At 36.7% G+C, this 24,123-nt stretch overlaps 1 protein-coding gene across 3 annotated transcripts in view; it reads right to left on the bottom strand.

The window, feature by feature from the left end:
* Positions 1-24,123, bottom strand: part of ZRANB3 (zinc finger RANBP2-type containing 3) — a 326,079-nt gene that overhangs the window by 287,989 nt on the left and 13,967 nt on the right. For all 3 annotated transcript variants that reach the window (XM_044242580.1, XM_044242582.1, XM_044242581.1), the window contains exon 2: positions 11,472-11,639. In XM_044242580.1, the coding sequence (XP_044098515.1) occupies positions 11,472-11,639 (168 nt within the window). The remainder of the gene's footprint in view (positions 1-11,471; positions 11,640-24,123) is intronic.

The following is a 24,123-nucleotide window of genomic DNA, read 5'->3' as shown; positions in this document are numbered from 1 at the left end:
ATAGAAAAATAATGTTGTGGAGAGACTAGGTGTTAATTTAGAACATTATTAGAACATTATTCTGGCCCTCTCTCAGGTGATCTTTTGCAAATAGCAGGCTCAGGAAAAAAAAAGTTCCTCAACGAATACAGAAGAGTAACAACAACAAAAAGATCAATTCTATAAATATTTTAAAAAGGGGGAAAAGGGAAGTCAAATGGAAAAACACACAGGAAAAAAAGTACTTATGAAGAGATGAAAATCACAATCAAACATTTTGCCACAAATTTGAACTTAAAGAAGCAGGGGTGCCTGAGCGGCACAGTCAGATAAGTGTATGCCTTTTGGTTTCTGCTCAGGTCAAGAATGCAGGGTCCTGAGACTGAGCCCCAGTCCAGTGCTGCACTCAGCAAGGAGTCTGCTTATGACTCTTTCTCCCTCTGCCCCTCTCCCTTGTGCTCTCCTTCTCTCTCTCTTTAATAAATAAATCTAAAAAAATAAAAATAAAAAATAAATTAACTTACAGAAGCAATCACGTTTATAACACAAGAAACACAAAGCAGAGGTACAAGACTCATGGAAGCCATGGGAAGAAATATGAAGAACCTAAATGTGAGCTTAAGGTCAGAGAAGTAAACAAAAAATAAACATCACTGAAAAATGAAGACCAAATGGAAGCAGGAAAGAATAGGTACTGCTTAAAAAAAAAAAAAAGAAAGAAAGAAAGAAAGAGGAGGAGTACACGTGAGACAGGATTGAAAGGAAATTTTCAACGGGAACAAAGAAACCAAAGGAATTTTTGAGAAAAAATAAATTAAGAAAGAAAATGACAGAAAATACAAATGATATAGATGATAGGTCAAGACAAATCAACATAGGCATACTTGAGGTCTTCAAAGACCTCAAAATAAAAGAACTGAAAACTGTTCTTAAGATAATTCAAGAAAAGTTTCAGAAATTAAAGAAAAAGATAAACTAGAGATTAAAATAATATAGCACAACAAAAAAAGAGACACATAACTGTCAACAACAAGCTACACCCTAGTATTGGATTGCCAAAATAAGTAGTGAGACAAAAAAAAAAAAAAAAAAAAAAAAAAAATCAACCATCTCCGAGGGGAAAAAAAAACAGGCAGCCCTCAAGTTTGTCTACAACAAACAGTGGAACAATAACAATAACATCAGCCAGAAAAGAAACTGGGACTGAGAAATTTCTTACTCAGCCAATTGGTCATTTAGTATAAACTCAGTGAAAAGACATTTTTAAATGCAAGAAATTGGGTAACTAACTTCTTTGTAGCCCTTCTAAAAGATTTTGAGAAGATAACCCCAACAAAAGAATACTACAAAAACAAAATAGGAGGAAAGCAAGGAAACTTCTTAGCTGTTTGAAAAATCTGGGTATAAAAGAAGATGCAACAGTTACAGACAATGACTGCATAGAAATTACATATCTATCAAGAGGCATAAGAGGAGAAAAAGGCAAAGATCATCTAAAGTTGGCAAAAAATATATAATACATATTTCATAGGAACAAACTGTAAATATTTTTAAAGATACAAAGGTGAATATCAAGAAATATAATTTAACCAATTAATATGATGTAGTGAGAAAGAAGGAAAAGGTAATACACCAAATGCCACTGTACATAATTGGGAATAAGGAAACACTGCTTAATAAAATGGAGAATCAACTATATTACGCAAAGCTGTAGTTATAAAGATTACTAATGAATTCAAGCACCAAACCTTGCAGATTACTGAAAGTGTATACTAAACATGAAGAAAACTTTGACATAGTAATATACTTAATGAATCACATAGTGATTATATAGTGACACATTTTTAGGGACAAAAACCTTAACAAATGCTACAATGGCAGAATTAACACCAAATACAGCTCTAATGTCAATGAATGAAAGTGAGCGTAATATTACTTAAAAGAACAGACAAACTGAATCACAAAGTGAAATACAAATCTGGAACTTATAAACTCATTTAAAAGAACTGTCTCAAAAATGTGGAAATAGGAAGATGGTTAAAGGAATGCAAGGAAAATATGGCCAGAAAGAAATTGGTTTTGGGAAATTAATTATATAACATTAAATTTGGAATGTAATTCCAAATTTAAGTAATTCTGTAATAAGGTATTTTACAATGATAGCAAGTATAATCGTTAATGAATGAAGACTTCACAGTAAGATTTCAGCTCCCACTGCTATGGCGGTTTAGAAAGTCTCAGATCCTTCTCTTTGCAAATACCTATAAATGCTAACTTAGGTAAAATACCATCTTTTAAAATGCAGATCTGGCCTGAAGAAAACTTTAAAAATCCACAAATGCCAGAAACAAAAGAGAGTATCAAAACCTGAGTCAAGGGGCGCCTGGGTGGCTCAGTGGGTTAAGCCGTTGCCTCCGGCTCAGGTCATGATCTCAGGGTCCTGGGATCAAGTCCCGCATCGGGCTCTCTGCTCAGCAGGGAGCCTGCTTCCCTCTCTCTCTCTCTGCCTGCCTCTCTGTCTACTTGTGATCTCTGTCTGTCAAATAAACAAATAAAAATCTTTAAAAAAACAAAACAAAACAAAAAAACCTGAGTCAAAGGTGAGTGATGAAGCTACAGGCCACAATGAAGATGTCTGCAAACACCATTAACAGGGAATCTTAAGACTTAATAGCCAAACAGAGCAATGGTAGTAAGGTCTTAAACCTACACAAAGCAGAGATTGGAAATGAGCCTACTAAACAAAACTGAGCCTAAGAAAGCTACAACTTAAGAAAAAATGGAAAAGGTGTGACAATTAAAAAAAAAAAAAGACAAACATGGGGTGGGGACTGAAAACAGATTGTTTTTTAAAGATTTTGTTTATTTGATCTACAGAGATCACAAGTAGGCAGAGAGAGAAAGGGAAGCAGGTTCCCTGCTGAGCAGAGAGCCTGATGTGGGGCTCCATCCCAGGTCCCTGGAATCATGATCTGAGCTGAAGGCAGAGGCTTTAACCCACTGAGCCACCCAGGCACTCCGTGAAAACAGATTTATATACATATGGTCAAGCACTTTTTCAGAAGGATGTCAGGGTAATTTATGGGAGAGAGAGACCTTACTAGAAATGGTGCCAGAGTAACTGAATATCAATATGAAAGAAAACTGAACCTAAAACTTTTACCCATCCCACACACAAAAATTAATTTGAGATGAATCATATATCAAAACATAAAAGCTAAAACTAGAAAGCTTCCAATACAAAACACAGGGACATTGTGATCCTGGGGTAGGAAAAGATTTTTTTGTGACAATATAAAAAGTTTAACTACATAAGAACTTGATAAATTAGATTTCATGAAAATTAAAAAATTTCTGGGGGCGCCTGGGTCACTCATCAGTTAAGTGTCTGCCTTCAGCTTGGGTCTTGATATCAGGGTCCTGGGATGGAGTCCCATGTTGGGCTCCCTGCTCAGTGGGGAGTCTGCTTCTCCCTCCCTCTCTGCCTCTTCCACCTTCAGGTTTGTGTTCTTTCTCTCTCTCTCAAATGAATAGAATTAAAAAAAAAATGTTTAAGTTCTGTTCATCAAAATGCAAAATATTTATTCCATATGAAGAAAAACCAGAGTATTAAAAATTTCTGTTCATCAAGGAATACTACAAAGAAAATTTTAAAAGCAAACTTCAGACCAGGACAAATTAAAATGCATATATCTGACAAAGGGTCTTCTATGCAGAATAAAATAACTCTTTCAAATCAATAATAGACAACATTAAAACATATATAAGACATTAACATATGTTGAAAGATGCCAACTGTAAGGACCTATTTTATATTTTTATATTTTAGCCAGAGGCTTCTATTGAGGTTAAACAATAACATTGTTGTTTAACCCTTAAACTGTCCCTGCTTCCCTTTCCCCAGGGGACTTAAAAACTAAGTCCCGGAAACCAGCTCCAGGTAACAAAGCCCAGATACAAGGGTGGGTCAGGCCAGGTGGAAACAACCAACCAGTGGGGGGATGCAAACTGTCTCCCTAGTTACCAAAGAGTATGGGCCCTGCCCTTTGGGAGGCTTTTGGGCACCAATCCCAACCAAGGGGATAGGCTGGGTCAAATGTCTATAGGGTAAATTGTAACTCAATTGGTCACCTAGCATCACTGTGGAGTTTCCTGTGTGCGTTTCAATCTCACAGTCGGCCAGGCCCAACCACATGGCCTTTGCCCTTAAAAGCTAGACTGTGAAACAGAGAAGGATTGTCCTCTCTTGTAAGAGGTACGCCCCTGAACGTTCAGTTAGATTCTTTTTTTTTTTTTAAAGATTTTTTTCTTTATTTATCTGGCAGAGATCACAAGTAGGCAGAGAGAGAGGAGGAAGCAGGCTCCCCGCAGAGCAGAGAGCCCGATGTGGGGCTTGATCCCAGGACCCTGGGATCATGACCCTAGCCGAAGGCAGAGGCTTAACCCACTGAGCCACCCAGGCACCCCCGTTCAGTTAGATTCTTGATGCTTGGCACAAAATAAAGCTTTGCTTGATCTTTGCTTTATACCAGTCTTGCTCCTTTAATCACGGACCCATTATTGGGGCATACCAATAATATAAATAAATATTTATATTTATATATATAAATATTTATAAATAAATATATATATAACCAACATTATTAGTCTTCAGGAAAATACAAATTAAAAATCTGTGAGCTACCAGGGTGCCTGGGTGGCTCAGTTGGTTGAGCATCAGACTCTTTATTTCAGCTCAGGTTATGATCTCAGGGTCCTGGGATCCAGCACTGGGCTCCCTGCTCAGTGGGGAGTCGGCTTCTCCCTCTCCCTCGGCCTCTCCCTCCACTCATGCTCACTCTTTCTCTCTCTCACGAATAGATAAAATCTTAAAAAAAAAAAAAAGCAATAGAATTGAAAATATGTCCACAAAGGACTTCTCCATTAATGTTAATACCATCTTTATTCATAAGACTCCCCAAAAGAAATCAAACAAATGTCCATCAGTAAGTGAATGAACAAAATAACTGTCTTATATTCAGAGATCAAAACAATATATATGAATCTCAAAAACATGATGAGAAAAGAAGTCAGACAGAGACACATATAACCTGCATGATTCCATTCGTAACAAGTTCCGAAACAAACTAAAGTAAGCTATGGTACAGTAAGGGATTATAACCCACTGATTATACTAGGAATCCACGAGAATAGATGAATGGATGGATAGATGAATGGGTAGAAAGAGAGAAAAAGAGAAAGAGATATTGTTGCAACAGAAGGGAGGACTCTTCCTTACAGTAAAATGCCAATTAACAAATCATTTCATAAATAATTTCAAAAAATTATTTTGAGCAAGAACATGTATAGAAGCTAAATCGAAGAGAAAAAACTAGTTAAGAGGAAGCATATTTACATGGTCTGAACATCTCATGTTAGTTTTTGTTAAACAGGCAACAACTGTGAGAAGGAAATATAGTAACTACATGGTAGAGAATGTTGTAGTTATAACCTTTGACTAACAATCAAAATTAACACTACCATCTTGAAAAAAAAAAAAAAGCAACAACCTGCCAGTTGAGGGGCTGATAGATGCTGTGTGCCTTCAAAAGCAATTTCTTGAGAAGGGTAAGACTTCTTTCTCCCTTGTGTAATAATCCAGAATGGACTATACAAGCTAAATCCTATAAAGAGAAAATGTTTAAAAGAATTGCAACACATTATATAAAATACACTGGCCTATATTCAGTGACATGACCTGAGCCGAAGGCAGTGGCTTAAACCACTGAGCCACCCAGGCGCCCCTATATTCAGTGACATGAAAATCTGAAAAAGTATTCAACATTCAAGGAAATAGAGGTATCATTAAATGCAATAAGCAATCCTACATTGGATCCTGCACTAAAAGAAAAAAAATTCCATAAAAGACTGACGATTAAAAACATATATAGAGATAAAAGATTAAACTTCATGAATTTGATGACTGTACTGTGGCTATGTTAGAGAATATTTTTGTTCTTAAAATATGAACTATTCTTAAATACTGTAGGTTAAAGGAGCAAGACATATGTAACCTAACCTCAGATGGCCTTGAAAAAAAATAAATACTACTGTGTGTGCAAATGCACACATGTGTCTGTTATGTGTAGAAAGACTCAAGAGGGAGAGAATAATAAAATAATAAAGGAAACGTGCTAAAATGTTAGAAATTAGTGAATCAAAGTAAAGGGTATAGAAAAGTTATTTCTGTACTTTTTTAAAATCAAGGTTGAAATTATTACAAAATTAAAAGTTAAAAAAGTAAATAGCATCAAGTAACCATAAAAAACATATTCTGTTGACAAAAGTCAGCTCACTAGTTTCCTTTCAATGGGGATGAGGTTGATTACTACTTAACTTTGCAAATCCTCCCCCCCCAAAATTTGCCCATTACTTAAGTCTCTCAAGATTCACAGAGATTAAGATTACCTAATTATAAAAACAAAAATTTTTTTAAAATTAGCAAATATATCGGGAAATAAACCATCATGAATAACAAGAACAAAAGCAAAATTAGCCTCCAAAGGACTTCAGATATGTAAAGTAAGTATTTTCTAAATATTTATAGAAAGAAAAGATGGAATTAAAACAGGGCAAGAAGCAAGATACTATGAACATAACCAGCAAATATAAAATGGATATTCTAGGAATTAAAAATACACTATCTCACATGAAGAACAGAAAATAAAATGTTTCTATTCTCCAATTTCAAGACAGGGAAGGACTGACTGCTCTTTGACATCACTCAGCTAATCTCTAAAGTATACTCTGATACTGAGCAAATACCTAAACACTCCTACTTTTTAAAGCCTCCAAACGTTCCTAAAGTCTGATTCAATACCAACTCCTTGCTTTGTTTGCCATGTTTAAGAAGCACAGTTTCTCCCTTGATTAGCAAGTAATATATTTAGCCTTTTTTTTTAAGCCATAATGAATGGGTTTTGGTTTCAAGTATTTTGAGTGATGGACTTTTCCTTCAGAAAATCCAATAAATTAATAGGAAAATTTTCAGATTAGTAAACCAAAAATATAAGTAAACAACAAATATCCAAATAAAGCATAGACAATTTTTTTTAAAAAGAAGAAAACAGTAAGTGATATATAGAACACAAAGAAAAGGTCTAATATAGATATAATGGGAGACCAAGGAGAAAAGAAAAGAGCAAAATAGTATCCAAAGAGATTTCAAGAGACTGAGTATTCTCCTAGAACTACTAAACAACATCAACCCAGAGATTAAAAAAACTTTAAATACAAATCTAGGCACATCATACTGAGCAAAACTTTTGGATAACCAAACAAGGAGAAAATCTTATAAACAGCTGGAGGGACGAAATGACATTTTATAGAAACATCAAAAATACTAAACACCTAGGAATAAATATAATGATATATATGAAAGTTATATACTGAAAACTATAAAACCTTATTAAAAAGAAATTAATTAATGGAAAAACAACTGAGATGAAAATAAATGAAGGGCATTAAATAAATGGAAGAATATTCACATTAATGGAATACTTTATACTGTAAAGTATAAAGTAATACTTAAATACTTAAAATGCTTTAAGTAAAGTATTTTATTTAATAAATACTTTATTTATTTAAATACTTAAAGTATTTAAAAATAAGTATTTAAAAATAAGTCCTTTATTTAAATACTTAAAATACTTTACACTGTAAAGATATCAATTCTCCCCAAACTGATCTACAGATGCAAAATTCCATTCACAAGTCCAGCAACTTTTTTGGTGAAAAATGATCAATGATTTTTATAACTTATAGGCAGTGCAAAGGCTCAACAATAGCTAAAGCAATTTTGAAAAAATAACAAAGTTGTAAGACTTATACTATCTTAGACCAAAATATGGATTATTAAATTATAATAATTAAGAAGTACGGTGCTGACACAAAAATTGGCAATCAGAAAAATAAAACAAAGAATCTATACCTGTACTGTCCCATATGGTAGCCACCAGACATGTGGCTAAATTTAAATCAATTAAAATTTGTTAAAATATGAAATTCATTCCTTAGTTACACTTGCTCTATTCCAAGAACTCAGCAGTCACATGTGGCTAATAACTACTAAATTAAACAGCATATACATGAACATTTCCATAATGGCAGAAAATTCCACTAGAAAGCACTTATCTAGAAAGGCACACATAAAATTATAAGATTTATGGCGAAGGTCTAATGTTGTAGGGAAAATTTAGTCTTTCCAATAAATTATGATGGGTCAATCAGACACTGATAGACAAAAGTAAATAATACAATAATAAATATATAATCAACTCTGATCCCCACCTTATACCACATACAAAAATCAATTTTAAGTGGAATGTAGATCTGAATGTAAAAAATAAAACAGGGATGACTGGGTGGCTCAGATGGTTAAACGTCTGCCTTTGGTTCAGGTCATGATCTGGGATCGACTTCCACATTGCGATCCTTGCTTAGCAGGGAGCCTCATTTTCCCTGTGCCTGCCCCTTCCCCTGCTTATGCCCTCTTTCTCTGACAAATAAACTCTTCAAAAAAAACCCTTAAAATTAAAAAATTGAAAATAAAATAGTTTTTAGAAGTTTATTTTATAGGAAATAAACTTTACAACCTTGTTTAGACCTTTGTTTAGACAAAGGTTTGTGAAATAAGATGCAAAAAGTGCTAGCCATAAAATACACTACCAATAAAGATCATTAAACTGAGATCTTGTGCTTATCAAAAGTGATCAGTAAGAGAGAATAAGAAAACCTTAGCCTGATCAATTAAAACTGAGATTAAACATTAAACTGAGATCTTGTGCTTATCAAAAGTAATCAGTAAGAGAGAGAATAAGAAAACCTTAGCCTGATCAATTTTACTTGCAACATATACATATAACAAAAAATTTGTATCCAGAATATGAATATGACAAAACACTCCAAGAAAACAACTAGGCAAACAACCTGGTAGAAAATGGATAAAAGATGAACAGGAACTTACTAATAAATGACAACAGAATGGCCCCTGCATTGGGCTTTCTGCTCAGCAGGGAGCCTACTTCTCCCTCTCTCTGCCTACTTGTGATTTCAGTCAAATAAATAAATAAAATCTTTAAAAAAAAAAAAAGTGATCAAGAAGGGGCAAGAGAAAGATTTCTGGCATGTGGGTAAGGTACTATTTCTTGATCTTGGTGATGGCAATACTGTAAAAATGCTACAAGTTCTACACTTGTACTCAAGCATAAAATGTAGATCATTTCAAAAAATTCTTTGAGGGGCACCTGAGTGTGTCAGTGGGTTAAGCCTCTGCCTTCAGCTCAGGTCATGATCTCAGGGTCCTGGGATCAAGCCCCGCATTGGGCTCTCTGCTCGGCAGGGAACCTGCTTCCTCCTCTCTCTCTCTCTGCCTGCCTCTGCCTACTTGCGATCTCTGTCTGTCAAATAAATAAATAAAATCTTTAAAAAAAAAATTCTTTGAACACTGAATAGGTAGGTTAAACATATTAGAATAACTGAATTATAATCTTTTATTTTTAAAAAGAGATATTTAAAGCCATATTGTAGCACAGGTAGATGCAAAAAATATAAGACACATTAATGGAAGCATGGGATAGAGTGAAAAGGTAGTTTAAGTCTCATCAACATTGCAGAAGAAAATAAACAAAATGAATGGTTATGAATCAATATTTAAATATATTTTTTAAGATCTTATTTATTTATTTATTTGACGGATATCACAAGTAGGCAGAGAGGTAGACAGAGAGAGAGGGGAAGCAGGCTTCTTGCTGAGCAGAGCACCCAATGTGGGACTTGATCTCAGGACCATGGGATTGTGACCTCTGAGCAGAAGCTTTAACCCACTGAGCCACCCAGGAGTCCCATGAATCAATATTTAAAGAGATATGGGTGCCTGGGTGGCTCAGTTGATTGAGCATCTGCAACTCAGGTCATGATCCTGGGATCCTGGGATGGAACCCTGCTTTGGGCTCCCTGCTCAGCAGGGAGTCTGCCTGTCCTTGCCCCTCACGACAGCTCATGCTCTTGCTCTCAAATAAATAAAATCTTAAAAATAATTTTTAAATATCGATAATAGCTGAGATTTTTCCAGAATCAACATGGCACAAATCCCAGATTAAAAAACGCACAATAATCTCAAGGAGAATAAACAAAAAGAAAACCAGACTGAGGTGCCTGGGTGGCTCAGTGGGTTAAGTCGCTGCCTTCGGCTCAGGTCATGATCTCAGGGTCCTGGGATCGAGTCCCGCATCAGGCTCTCTGCTCAGCAGGGAGCCTGCTTCCTCCTCTCTCTCTCTCTGCCTGCCTCTCTGCCTACTTGTGATCTCTCTCTGTCAAATAATAAATAAAATATTAAAAAAAAAAAGAAAACCAGACTGAATAAATTGTTGTTACACTGCCGAACTCCAAAATCCAAGAGAAAGTCTTAAAATCAGATGCAGAAAAAGATCAGATCCAAACAGAAAAGACAGATGACCACAAAGGAATGAAAATCAGACTGATCTTTTTTTTTTTTTTTAATTTTCAAACTGACAGAAAATCCAAAGAGAATACTATAGTGAACAATCTTAACTCACCAAATTCAATGTTAACACTGTGACTGACTCACTCAAAGTCTATCTGAACATATATATGGCCTCTCCTTTTGGGAAAATATAGAAAGTAGGCTGCTATCACAGTTCTTCATCCCAAATTCTTTATCATGCATTTTCCAAGAACAAGAACATTCAACCAAAACATCATTACCTCAACCCATGATAACTGACATTAATTCCATAACATCACTCTAAGAGAGCTCAGATGCAATTTTCCCAGTTATCCTCATATGTCCTCTAAAGCTTTTCTTTTTACTTATCAAGAATCTAATCAAGATTTATGTATTACTTTCAGATGTTTTAACTTTTAGGTCTCTCAATTTAGGACATTCTCATCACTTCCCTTGGTTTTTCAGACACTGTGTCCTATAAAATATCCTATAAAAATATCCCGTATTCTAATCTGGTTTGATTGTTTCCCCATTATCGAAAGAACAAGTATTTCCAGAAAGAAATGTTGTACAACTCCAATGCAGCACATTGTGCCTATAGCTGCCCCACTACTGGCTATACTAAATGAACATTTTGTAATTTTTCTCTTTGTAATCTGTAAGTCACCTGTAAAGTAAGTTTTTGAGACTCAAGAGCACACTTTTTAATGGCAACTATGAAAGACATAAGTCAATAGAATACAACCTTCCAAGTGCTAGGAAAAAAGGGCTATTAAGTAGAACTATATTGTCAACTAAAATACCATTCAAAAATGAAGGCAAAATGGTATATCTTAAAATTATCTCAAGATACAATAAAAAATGGGAAGACAATTACACACACACAAAACTGGTTTGCACAAACCTTTGTTGTTTTCTTTTATATATATATATATACACACACTCTAGAATTAAATATTTTTAGCATGTCTTGAAGAAAGTACTTTACCTGCCATCTCTTCTGAGGGCAAAAGCAATGCCATCTTTCTGGAAAGGAAGTAGCTTTGCTCTTAGTTTTTCAGGCAAAAAATCCAAGTGTTTATAAGATTCATTTGTCAAACAAGACATCTGAGGTGTAAGAGACTTTTTTATCACATGAACTTTAGGCATCCTGGTCCTAAAAAAAAAGAAACCACAAAATGGAGGGGTAGGGAAATAGCTATTACTGAATGTATTAGAGAATTAAACATAAATAATAATATTAAAGTACTTATCTGTGGCCTGATATACTAGCTACATAGATATAAAGTGGCTAAATCATAATCCAAAATGATCTACTAAGAAATTCAAAGCACTAAGTCCAAAATCAGTTATTCACTGCACAGTGTGGGAACTCAGCATCCTTTATTTCATTTGTATTTCAAACTGAACCATAACATAATAATTATTCTGTTTTAAGCAACAAATGTTTTACTGAAAATTTACAAACCAGCCAGATTTTTAAAACTAAATAATTTTTAAAATAAGGAATGATTAGCTACAGAAACAGGAATTCTTTTATAATTAAACCTTTTATAGATCCACATTTTCCTATCACACCAAATTTTCTAAGAACAGGATAAAACTGCATTTTTAAAATTACAAAATATGAAGATATTAACTCCAAATTTATAATTAAATTAAACCAATATTAAATGAGATTCATTTAAAAAAATTAGAATGAATTCTTTTAAATCAAATGAATATACAATATAAACTCTGCCTGACTGGTACCTTCCTCTACACTGGGTTTCCACAAATGTCATTTTAAGTTTCTCTATGAAAATTTCGTATGTCTATAAATTCTCAGAGCTCTGCAAGAAAGAGTCCTATTAAATCACTGAACTATAAAACTTCTTTAATAACATTTTATATTTAGATTGCAATTTTTCATTTGTTTATATGTAATCTCACTTCATCTTTAAAAAAAATTTGCTCTTTTCTCAATTGCTTGCAGACTTATAAAATTTTACTCCACCCAAAAAAAAGTAATCAATCTCTGTATCCAATATCTAAGAATCTCAAGAATTCAGTGTGTATTTGTTAATAAGAAATACATATTATATTCCAGGATCTGAAGAAGCAAGGACCATGCCTTCAGGGGTCTTACATTCTTAAGGGGGAAACTAAAAATAATGAAGAAATGATTAATTACAGTCAAGTGTAAATATTAGGAAGGAACAAGAGAGTAATTGCCAATTTAGGTAGGCTGACCAGATAAGGACTCTCCTAGGTGATGCTTACTTAGTTCATAAACTGAAGCATGAAAGAGTCAACCAAGTTCAAAACTGAGAGGAGAGCACTCCCAAACAGACAGCATCAGAGGAAAGGTTCCAAGCTGAGAAAGGGTTGAGTGATTTTTAGAAACACAATGGAGGCCAATGTGGCTGAACCAAGGGAGAGAATAGTATGAGATGAAGCTACTGAGATAAGCAAGAGTAAAATTAAAGAAAGCCTTGATAAGGGTTTTGGATTCTATTTTCAGAATGAAGAACCAGTGCAGCTCTGCCATCCAAAACACTATTAGCTAGAAGTGGCTCTTTGGGTTAAAAATTAAAACTTCAGGCATGATGTAAAGAAGAGACAAGAATGACCCTTGCAAAGAAGGGAGAGAAGGTACCCAAAGGAAAAGGGGGCGGGGGGGACTGTTGTTGGCAAATAGTGGGAATAACCCTATAAAAAGAGAGATGCCAAAACAGACCAGGCACAGAAGGCTGAAGGTGCTGGAGATGCCAGGTGAAGTGTATGCATTTTTTTTTTTTAAAGATTTTATTTATTTGACAGAGAGAAATCACAAGTAGGCAGAGAGGCAGGCAGAGAGAGAGAGGGGAGAAAGCAGGTTCCCTGCAGAGCAGAGAGCCCGATGTGGGGCTCGATCCCAGAACCCTGGGATCATGGCCTGAGCCGAAGGCAGAGGCTTTAACCCACTGAGCCACCCAGGCGCCCAAGTGTATGCATTTTTGATAGCTGTGTACTTCTTGTGACTGTACAGTTTGATATATCATTTTTTATCAAGTTTTATAAAAATGCAGAATTTTGTTTTACCTTTTTCTTTTTAAGCTATGTTAGCACACAAAACATTTCATTGTTGTTTGTGGGGGGAAGGGCTTTTATCACTAACAGAGTATCTCTGAAGCTAAACAGATACAAATGTAACACCACCACTCCCTTTCAGTTTTGAAAATCTTCCTTTTGGTTCCCAGGAGGAGGGATTCCTTGATGTTGAAACACATTAGCCATCCTGGCACAAATGCTTTGTGGTATGGAAAAATTCAAATTTCTGTTTATGTCCTCTTATCCCTGTCTGCTTTCAACATAGACTTAACTCTCTTAAGCCCTGATCTGTGGGAACTTGACCCCAAGACATAGTTCTCAGTGTATGTCAGGCAATCTGGACTTTACAGTGTCACCATGGAGATGGCACCCCTCTAAGACCTCCTTTTTTAGCTTGTGGATCTTCAAGATTGATAATTATGCTATCTTCATTTCATTTCCTGAAAGTCAGCATCTGCTTGTGAAAAGTTGTTGAACAATATGCTAAATGTGAAATGTCAACCCTCACTCTAAACTTTCCCTGTTCAGGCAATCAGATGAAGACTGCATTCAGTTTTATAGTGGCTTTCTGATTTTAGTAATCCATGGAAGAAGGGAGTATAAAAGTTGTAAATATTGTTAATGACTATCTTCCCATGTCCTGCCTGAAATACCATCATTGTTTATGAAAAGTATCTTTAAAAAAAGGTGGATACAGGGGACACCTGGGTGGCTCAGTTGGTTGGTGACTGCCTTCGGCTCAGGTCATGATCCCGGAATCCTGGAATCGAGTCCCGCATCAGGCTCCCAGCTCCACGGGGAGTCTGCTTCTCTCTCTCTGACCTTCTCGTTCATGTTCTCTCTCACTGTCTCTCTCTCAAATAAATAAATTAAATCTTAAAAAAAAAAAAAAAAGGTGGATACAGTTTGGCTTGGAAAAAAATAATAAAAATAAGTAAAATTAAAACTTCAGTTCCTCAGTCACATCAGCCATGTTCCAAGTCCTCAGTGGCCAAATGTGGATAATGGCTATCATACTGAACAGTGAAGATGTAGACCACTTCCATCTTCACTGAAAGCTATATTAGATAGCACTTACCGGAGAGTTTTAAGCAGGAGAGGGACACAATCTTATATTTTAAAAACTACTGGTAGAGGACAAAGTTATTAATAAAAAAAATAGGAGATAAATGTCCCTAGAGGACTTGGCTAGTCCATAAAGGCCCCACTGCATCTGTTGGCTACTGGATTTAGATATGACTTATGAAAGATTAAGACCTGTCTCATAAGATCCTCCTAAACACCATCACATGGGCCCCTCTTCTCAACACCACCACCAAAACACTGAATAAATAACAGAGAAATGATTCAAAAAAGGTAAAGCATTAAAGCAAGAAATTTCTTACCAGGATGTAAGAAATAAGGAAAGCATCATCTTTGGCAGTAGAACTGGAGAGATTCAGGAAATGAAACAGAGGTAAAGCAAACAGAACTTGCTATTGGAGGATATGAGGAGAACGAGGGACATGTGAACTCAACATACGTTTAGAGTGATGGAACTGATGCAAATTTACTGAGATGGTAAAGACTAAGGAAGAAATGGATTGGGGAGAAACAACCAGTATATCTTTCAGAAATACATAAACTTTGAGATGTTTGTAAATTATGAAGTAGAAATGTCTAATAGCTTTGAAAATACATGAGTCTGGAACTTAGGGAGAAAATAAGGCTGTATACATGTATTTGGGAGTTGACGCAGTACAGTCCACCTACATCATTATTTGAGGCCACCCAACACCTGGGAACCCTGCAATGTTTAGGAATTTCCTCACATTACAAATCTGAGTAGGAGTCAAATATCACGTCCTAATAGAAAAGCTGGAAAGGGCAAATTCTTGCTTTCTCAGCCTGCCTTACAAAAATGGGATTCGCTATTCAGACATACCCATTCCAGACTTTAATCCAGAGAGTCAAAACTCAAAGAAGCAGAGAATAAGTGACACCCATTTGGCAAGGGTAGCAGCAGCAGAAAGTGCCATGTCCACTTTCCAAAAGCAATAGGGATTCCAGAAGCACTATTGAGGGTCACTGGTATAAGGAGTACTTCATACTATTAGTTTAGGGTGGAATATTGGCAAGAAGCTCAGAAAAAAATACAAAAACCATTTTACTGTCTATTATCTTTGCTTTTTTTTTTTTTTTACATTATAAAAGATTTTAACCAACACCAAGAAAAAAATATCTGCTAAACTGAGGTCATACTGTAACTTATCTGATTTATTTTAGTAAGACCAAATCAGGCATTATATTTGTAAAAATAAACAATGAAACTAAAGCCATATTAATTTAAAAAACAGTTTTAAGAGAGTCACCAATAAGAGAAAAAATAAAGATGAAGATAAAATAAGTCTACAATAGTAAAAAAATGTGTAGAAAATTTTCCACTGAACTAAAATTATGGTATGTCTGCTTCCCTGGTGCTTTAAATTGGTATCTGGATACATAAAGGATTTAAAAATAAGTAGTGGTACAATTAATTAATAACACAGGGGTATTTCAGTTAATATTCAAAGTAAAATAATTTTAAAATTCCCTTTCCCCCTTATATTATAGAAAGTCTAAAAATTACATTACAATAAAAAATACCTCATTTAGGTCAGCCACATAGGTTCATCTACTACAAAAGATCAGTTGTAACCAACACTGTGTTAATAACAAAAGACTCAGGCTTCATCTTCTAACTTATCAAAAAACCAATACTAATAATAAATGTGCATGTCCATCTAATCATGAAAACTATAGAGAATTTAAATCAGAAATTAAGGAAACAGTTTTAATCATTGTATACACACAAGTTTATTTTTTAGTAAGGTTGGGGGAGCTGGTAAGATGGAACTAGCAATATTTGCCTTTTAATACCACGTCATTTAAATTATCAAAATTAAAACATTGGCTAGGAAAAGTTAGTGAAAGCAAAACCTAGCAGAACTCACTTTCTAAGCAATTCTCTTGATAAACAACACTTGAGAAGTGAATAAAGGGAAATTTTCTTTTTCAGTATTGTATTTAGATCAAGATGGCATTTTTATAATCAACTGGAAACAAGACAAACTCAAATGGCATTTACTGATACATTCCTAAATAAATATTAGATTTGTGTTGAGGAGACTCAACTATTGTTGAAATACAGTACTAATAAATTTATTTGGGAATAAAAACCAAATGGCTACTCAGAGAAATTATGGACTTTGAGGAGATAATTTTGTTGCTTTTATTTTTTTAATTAAGAATTTGTTTAATGAGAGATGCCTGGCTAGCTCAGTAAGTACAGCAAGCAATTCTTGGTCTGAGGGTTGTAATCTCAAGCCCCACACTGGCTTTAAAGATTACTTAAAAATAAAATTAAATTAAAAAAGAAAAAAAAAGGGGCGCCTGGGTGGCTCAGTGGGTTAAAGCCTCTGCCTTCGGCTCAGGTCATGATCTCAAGGTCCTGGGATCGGGCCGCATCAGGCTCTCTGCTCAGCGGGGAGCCTGCTTTCCTTTCCTCTCTCTCTCTCTGCCTCTCTGCCTGCTTGTGATTCCTGTCTGTCAAATAAATAAATAAAATCTTTAAAAAAAAAAAAAAGAGGGGCACCTGGGTGGCTCAGTTGTTAAGCATCTGCCTTTGGCTCAGGTCATGATCCCAGGATCCTGGGATCAAGCCCCACATCAGGCTCCCTCCTCAGTGAGAAGCCTGCTCCATCTTCTCCCTCTGCCTCTCCTCCTGGCTTGTGCTCTCTCACTCTCTCAACTAAATAAGTAAAATCTTAAAAAAAAAAAAAAAAGAATTTGTTGGATGAAATAAGCAGTAGATATAGACTAGACAAAGAGAGAATTTGTGAATAGAAGAGACATTAAATAGAAATGGAGTAAAATGCCAATTAAAAAGATTATCACACTGGATTTAAAAATCCGTATGTATATGCCGCTTTCAAAAGACACAACTTAAACCGAATGATGTAGAAACACTGAGTGGAAAAGGATGAAAAAAGACATATTATGCCTATCAAAATAGAGCTGGTATAGTTTTATTAACATAAAGCAACAGGGACGCCTGGGTGGCTCAGTTGGTTAAGCCGCTGCCTTTGGCTCAGACCATGATGCCAGGATCCTAGGACCGAGTCCCGCATCAGGCTCCTTCTCGGCAAGGAGCCTGCTTCTCTCGTTGCCTCTACCTGCCACTCTGCCTGCTTGCATGTACTCTCTCTCTCACAGACAAATAAATGAATAATAAATAAATAAATAAAGCAACTAATATTGGCTAAAAGGCATTATTAGAAAAAAAAGGTATTTTATAATGGTAAAAGGTTTAATTTACTAGAAACATAAACATTGCCTTAAAATATAAGGCAAATACATAAAAACAAAAGGAAAAAATTGAGAAAAGAGAATAGCCAAATCTATAATTATAGTTCCTTTCAGTAACTGATTATAGAAGCAGATTAAAAATATAAAAGGATATGGAAGATCTGAAGAACAGAATAAACAAACGTGAGCCACTTAGTAAATGACAGATACATTCTTTTCAAGCTCATTTTATAGCCTAAACTTGATTGTAGAGGCTGGGTTTTTTTTTTTAAGATTTTATTTATTTATTTGTCAGAGTGAGTGAGAAAGAGAGAGAGCACACAAGCAGGGCCCCAGCAGGAAGAGAAGCAAGTTCCCCGATGAGCAAGGAGCCCAGTGTGGGACTCCACCCCATGACCCTGGGATCAGGACCTGAGCCAAAGACAGACATTTAACTGAATAAGCCAACCACACATCCTGTAGAGGCTGCTTTTAGACAACAGGCTTGAGCAATGGAATGCAGAACAAGGCAAAAGGGTCCACAGGGACTACCTAGCTAATTACAGACATGCCCATCAGGCAAACCACCTCAAAATATCCATGAGCCCAACTGACCTAACTGACCAACGGACTACTGACAAACATGCACAGTTACCAAAAAAGGGAAAATTCCAAAGATTCCCAATACCTCCTTGCTTCCTCCCTTAAAAACAGCCCCCAACCACCACCTCATTGCAGATAGTCTCTCCTCTGCTGTCCTGCCCCCTGCTCCCTTGTGGTGTGTTCAATAAACTTCTATCTCCTTTGTCTGCCTCTGGTGAATTCTTTCACCACCCATACCAAGAGCTCCCACCCAACTGTCACCCCACATTTGAGGGCCCCCATCAGATCAGGAGAAACACATTGATCTGACAAACACAATACAAACATGCGCACACACACACACACAAGCCATTTTCTCACATTCATGGGTAAACTAAATATTAGCAAACCAAAGACAACAAAAATTAAAAGCCTAAAATATCAGCACATGCAAAATGGCTTATTTTAGAGAAAATAAGCAAAATAAAATAAAATGAGCTTACTTTAAGAACACAAGCCTAGTTAAACTTTCGAAAATCAAACCCAAAATAATCTTGAAAATGAACAAACTTGGTGAGCCTATACTTCCTGATTGTAAAACTTAGCACAAAGCTACCTAAGACAGTGTAGTACTAGCAGGATGATACACAAATAGATCAATGGAATAGATCTTAGAGTCCAGAAATAAACTCTTACATTTATAGTTACTTCATTTTTCACAGGGGTGCCAAAACAATTCAACAGGAAAATAACAGTCTTTCCAAGAAATAGCACTAGAACAACCAGATATCCAGATAGTAAAGAATGAACTTGGGCCCATAACTCACACCATACATAAAAATTAACTCACAATAGATCAAAGACTAAAATGTAGTAGCCAAAATGGTAAAACTCTTAAAAGAAAGTAAAAGAGCAAATCTTTATGACCTTGGGTTATGCAATGCTTTCTTAGATACAAAGCCAAAACTAAAAGCAACAACAAAATAGATAAACTGGATTTTACCAAAATTAAAAACTTTACAGCTACGAATAACACCATCAAGAAAATGAAGACAACCCAAAAAAGTGGGAGTCAATATTTGTAAATTATGTCTGACAAAAATATATGAAGAATTACAACTGAATAATAAAAAGACAATCCAATTTAAAAATGGGCAAAAGATCTGAATACACTTCTCCAAAGAAGTTATATGCACGGCCAATAAGCACACAAAAGATGTTCAACACCATTAGTAGTAAGGAAACTGTAAATCAAAACCAAAATAAGACACTTCACAATCATTAGGATGGCTAAAAGAAAAAGGATAGACAGTTACAAGTGTTGACAAGAGTGTAGAGAAATTAGAACCCTCAAACACTGCTTGTGGAAATGTATAAAAGCATAGCACGTGGAAAACAGTGTAGCAGTTCATCATTATTACCATAAGACCTGGAAATTCTATCTCTAGGTATACACCCAAAAGAAATGAAAACACACATGCACACAAAGAGTTTGCAAACAAATTTTCATAGTAGTATTATTCATGAAAGTTAAGATGGGAAACAAACAAAATGTCCATCAACTGATTAACTGGTAAAGAACATGTAGTGTATATATACAATGGAGTATTATTTGACAATAAAAAGCAATGAAATAGTGATACATGCTATAACATGGATGAACACTGAAAACATTACACTCAGTGATAGAAGCCAGTCACAATGAACCACATATTGTCTAATTCCATTTATATGAAAGGTGCAGTATAGGCAAATTCATACAGACACACAGTAAATGAGCAGTTGCCTAGGGCCAGAGTCTGGACAGGGTGTGGGAAGAGTAGGATGGCAGAGAACAGAGAGCAACTGCTAAGGAGTACTGGGCTTCTTTTTAAAGTGATGAAAATGTTCTAAAATTAAATTGTGATGATGGTTCCAAAACCTATGAATATACTGAAACTCACAGAATTGCAAAATAAGTGAATTTTACGGTATGCGCATTACATCTCAATTAAGCTGTTAAAAAATGCACTGTGAAAAAAGCTCAATCAGTAATTCTCAAAAATAATGAAATAAAGAAGTTGTACAGTCATCTCAACAATGGCCCCCCAAAAAAAAGCATTTGATAAAATTTGAAATTCACTTACAACAAAAGTTACCTGACATAGAAAAAATAGGAGAACATCCTTCATATGATAAAAGTTTTTACCAAAAACCTTCAACAAATATCATACTTCAGGTTAAATGTTGAAAGCGTTCCCATCAAGATCATAAAAAACACAAATATGTCTATTATTGCCAATTTTATTTAACAGTGCCATCACCTCAGTTGAATAAGACAAAAGGAAAAGGACGAAGAAGAGAAAAAAAGTTAAAATTTGGTTCCAGTCCAAGACAGCAACGGAGAAGAGGCTGAACTCCCCTCCTTCATACCAATTCTCTACCTATTTACTACAGAATAATTCCTCCTGAAGAACTGAGGGCTGACTGAACAATTTCTATACAACAAAAGAAGACCAGTTGAAGACAGGATATAACAAAAGAAACCTCACTTCTGATGCTGCAATCTGCAGTGTGAAGGGATAAGACGGAGAGACACAGAGCAGAGTCTTCTACCCTGGGGCAGAGGGGGGGAAAAAAGCCACAGTTTAAAAGGGCAAATACAACATAAAAGAACCAGCTCTAAAACCCTGCTGAATGGTGGGAGGAGCTGCTGGAACTCTCTCCAACCATGAGAGGCTGGCAAACCCCACTTTTCCGTACATCCTCTACCCTGAGAGTACAGGGTCCAGGTGTTAATAGCCAGCCTACCACATTAATGACCACTGGGTCTCTGGCCCATACCAGCTCTGGATGCCCTGGGTACAGAAGAAAATGTCAGGGTTTGAAAGAGAAGCTAGTCTGTCAAATATCCAGTATCCAGCCATAGATCTCCATCTGTTTGATGGAGCTGCTGGAACTCTCTGCAGGGTGGAAGAGCTAGAGAGCATCACAGTTTACGTTCTGTATCCACTTCAATAGTGTACACAGGAGCTACATAGGGTCTGGGTGCCCTATGTAGCTTATTCCTTCAGTAAGCCATGGGCCCGAAGCCCAGACCAGGCCCAACCATCCCACAGAAACAGCACCAGAGCGGCACACACAAGGACACTCCTGGACAGCACTAGCTTACAACTCCAGCCATACTGCCATGTTGATACAGGACCAAAGCACCCCAGAATACACCAGGCCCACACCACTCTAGCTCCAGACAGCTTGCTAAGGCAGCCCTGGTACAGAATGCTCCAGGACCTCCCGGTTCACCCCTACTTAGGCTCCAGCTGCCCATGCAAGGCAACCCCTCCACAGAGCGCCCCAGGAATCCCCAGCCCATGTCCACATCAGTTTCAGCTACCTGCCAAGGGCACCCTTTATATGGAATGCTGCAAGACACCACTGTCCCTGCCCCACAAAGTTTCCAGCCACCTTGCCAGGGCACCCCCTGCGTGAGCACACCAGAACATTCCAGCCTCCACCTGTCTCAGTTCCAGTCACCCCAGCAGGGAATCCCCTGTGCTGCACATCCCAAGACATCCTTGCTCATACCCACTTCTTGTACCCACAGTTTCAACTGTCCTCCCAGGGCACCCTCTACATGGAGAGCCCTGGGAAATGCCCCAGCCCATGCACACTTCAGCTATAGCTATCTGGCCAAGATGCCTCTGCATGTAGCACAAGGGACACCCTGGCCAGCACCCTGCCTCAGCTCCAGCTCCAGCTGCCCCATCAGGGCACTCTCTATGCAGCAAGCCCTGGGACATCCTGGTTTCCAACCCTTTCAACTTCAGCTACCCTGCCAGGGTGCCGTTTGTGCAGAGAACCCAGTGATTGCACTGGCTCACACCCACTTCAGCTTTAGCTGCTCTACCAAGGCACCCTCTGCACAGAGTTCCAGGACACACTGGATAGCATGCATTTCAACTTTAGCTGTTCTGCCAGAGTGCCCCCTGCACAAAGAGCCCTAAGACCACCCCAGCATATGCCCACTTTAGCTCAGGTCATCATATAGGGTCAGCACGAGTACAGAGTGTCCCAGGAGCCCCCAGCCCACCCCAGACACACCTCCAGCCAGCCAGCCAAAGTCACCAGGCAACAACCATATATTGGACCATTCCTTCAAATTTCAGAGAATCAGCTGTCCCATCTCATTCACGAAACAAACAAGCAAAAGTCAAACAAAATGAGGAGGGAGAGGAATATGCTCCAAATGAAACAAGACAAAACCTCAGAAAAAGAACTAAATGAAACAAAGATAAGCAATATGGGCGCCTGGGTGGCTCAGTGGGTTAAGCCACTGCCTTTGGCTCAGGTCGTGGTCTCAGGGTCCTGGGATCGAGTCCCGCATCGGGCTCTCTGCTCAGCAGGGAGCCTGCTTCTCTCTCTCTCTCTCTGCCTGCCTCTCCATCTACTTGTGATTTCTCTCTGTCAAATAAATAAATAAAATCTTTAAAAAAAAAAAAAAGATAAGCAATATGCTTGATAAAAGTTTAAAGTAATGATCACAAAAATGTTTACCTCATAGAAGAGTGGAAATACTTAATGAGAATTTCAACAAAGAGAAAACATTAAAAAAAAAAAGAGTTGAGGAATACAATTAAGTGAAATAAAAATTACACTAGAGGGAATCAACAATACACTAGAGGATGCAGAAGAACAGATCAATGACCTGAAAGACAGGGTTTAAAAAATACCTGAGATTAAGCAAACCCAAAAAAAACCCACAATAATTTTAATAAATGAGGATAAGCTAAAGGTGCTCTTAGATAAGACCAAATGAACAATCACATTATAGGGGTCTCAGAAGAAGAAAGAAAAAGGCAGAAAACTTATTTAAAAAAAATAATAGACATAAACTTCCCTAAACTGGGAAGGAACAGACAACCAGTTTCGCTAAGCATAGAGAGTTCCAGAAAAGATAGCCCAAGAAGGTGTACACTAGAACATATAATAATTAAAATGTCAAAGTTGAAAGATAAAGAGAGAATTTTAAAATCCGTAAGAAGTAAGTTACATACAGGGGAAACACTATAAGGCTGTCAGCTGATTTCTCAGCAGAACCTTTAAAGACCAGAAATGAGTAGCATGATATATTCAGAATAGTCAAAGGAAAAAAACCTACAACCAAAAATAGTCTATCCGGGAGAATTATCATTCAGAATTGAGGTAGAGATAGAATCCCCTGATAAACAAAAGTTGGGAATACATCACCACTAAACCATCCTTAAAAGAATTCTTTTTTTTTTTTTAAAGATTTTATTTATTTATTTGACAGAGCGAGATCACAAGCAGGCAGAGAGGCAGGCAGAGAGAGAGGAGGAAGCAGGCTCCCTGCTGAGCAGAGAGCCCGATGTGGGCCTCGATCCCAGGACCCTGAGATCATGATCTGAGCCGAAGGCAGCGGCTTAACCCACTAAGCCACCCAGGCGCCCTCCTTAAAAGAATTCTTAAAGGAAATTCTTTAAGTGGAAAAGAAAAGTTCATAATTAAAAGAAAATTACAAATAAAAATATAAAAAATAAATGGCACCTGGGTGGTTCAGTCTGTTAAGCATCCAACTCTTGATTTTGGCCCAGGTTATGATTTCCAGCTTGTGACATCAAGCCCCACAACAGGCCAAGATGGTTGTGCAGCCCACTTAAAATTTTCTTTTCCCTTCTCCCTCT

Source organism: Neovison vison, chromosome 3, assembly GCF_020171115.1.
Source record: "Neovison vison isolate M4711 chromosome 3, ASM_NN_V1, whole genome shotgun sequence".
Classification (NCBI taxonomy): domain Eukaryota; kingdom Metazoa; phylum Chordata; class Mammalia; order Carnivora; family Mustelidae; genus Neogale; species Neogale vison.
This window is presented reverse-complemented; position numbering and strand designations above follow the sequence as displayed.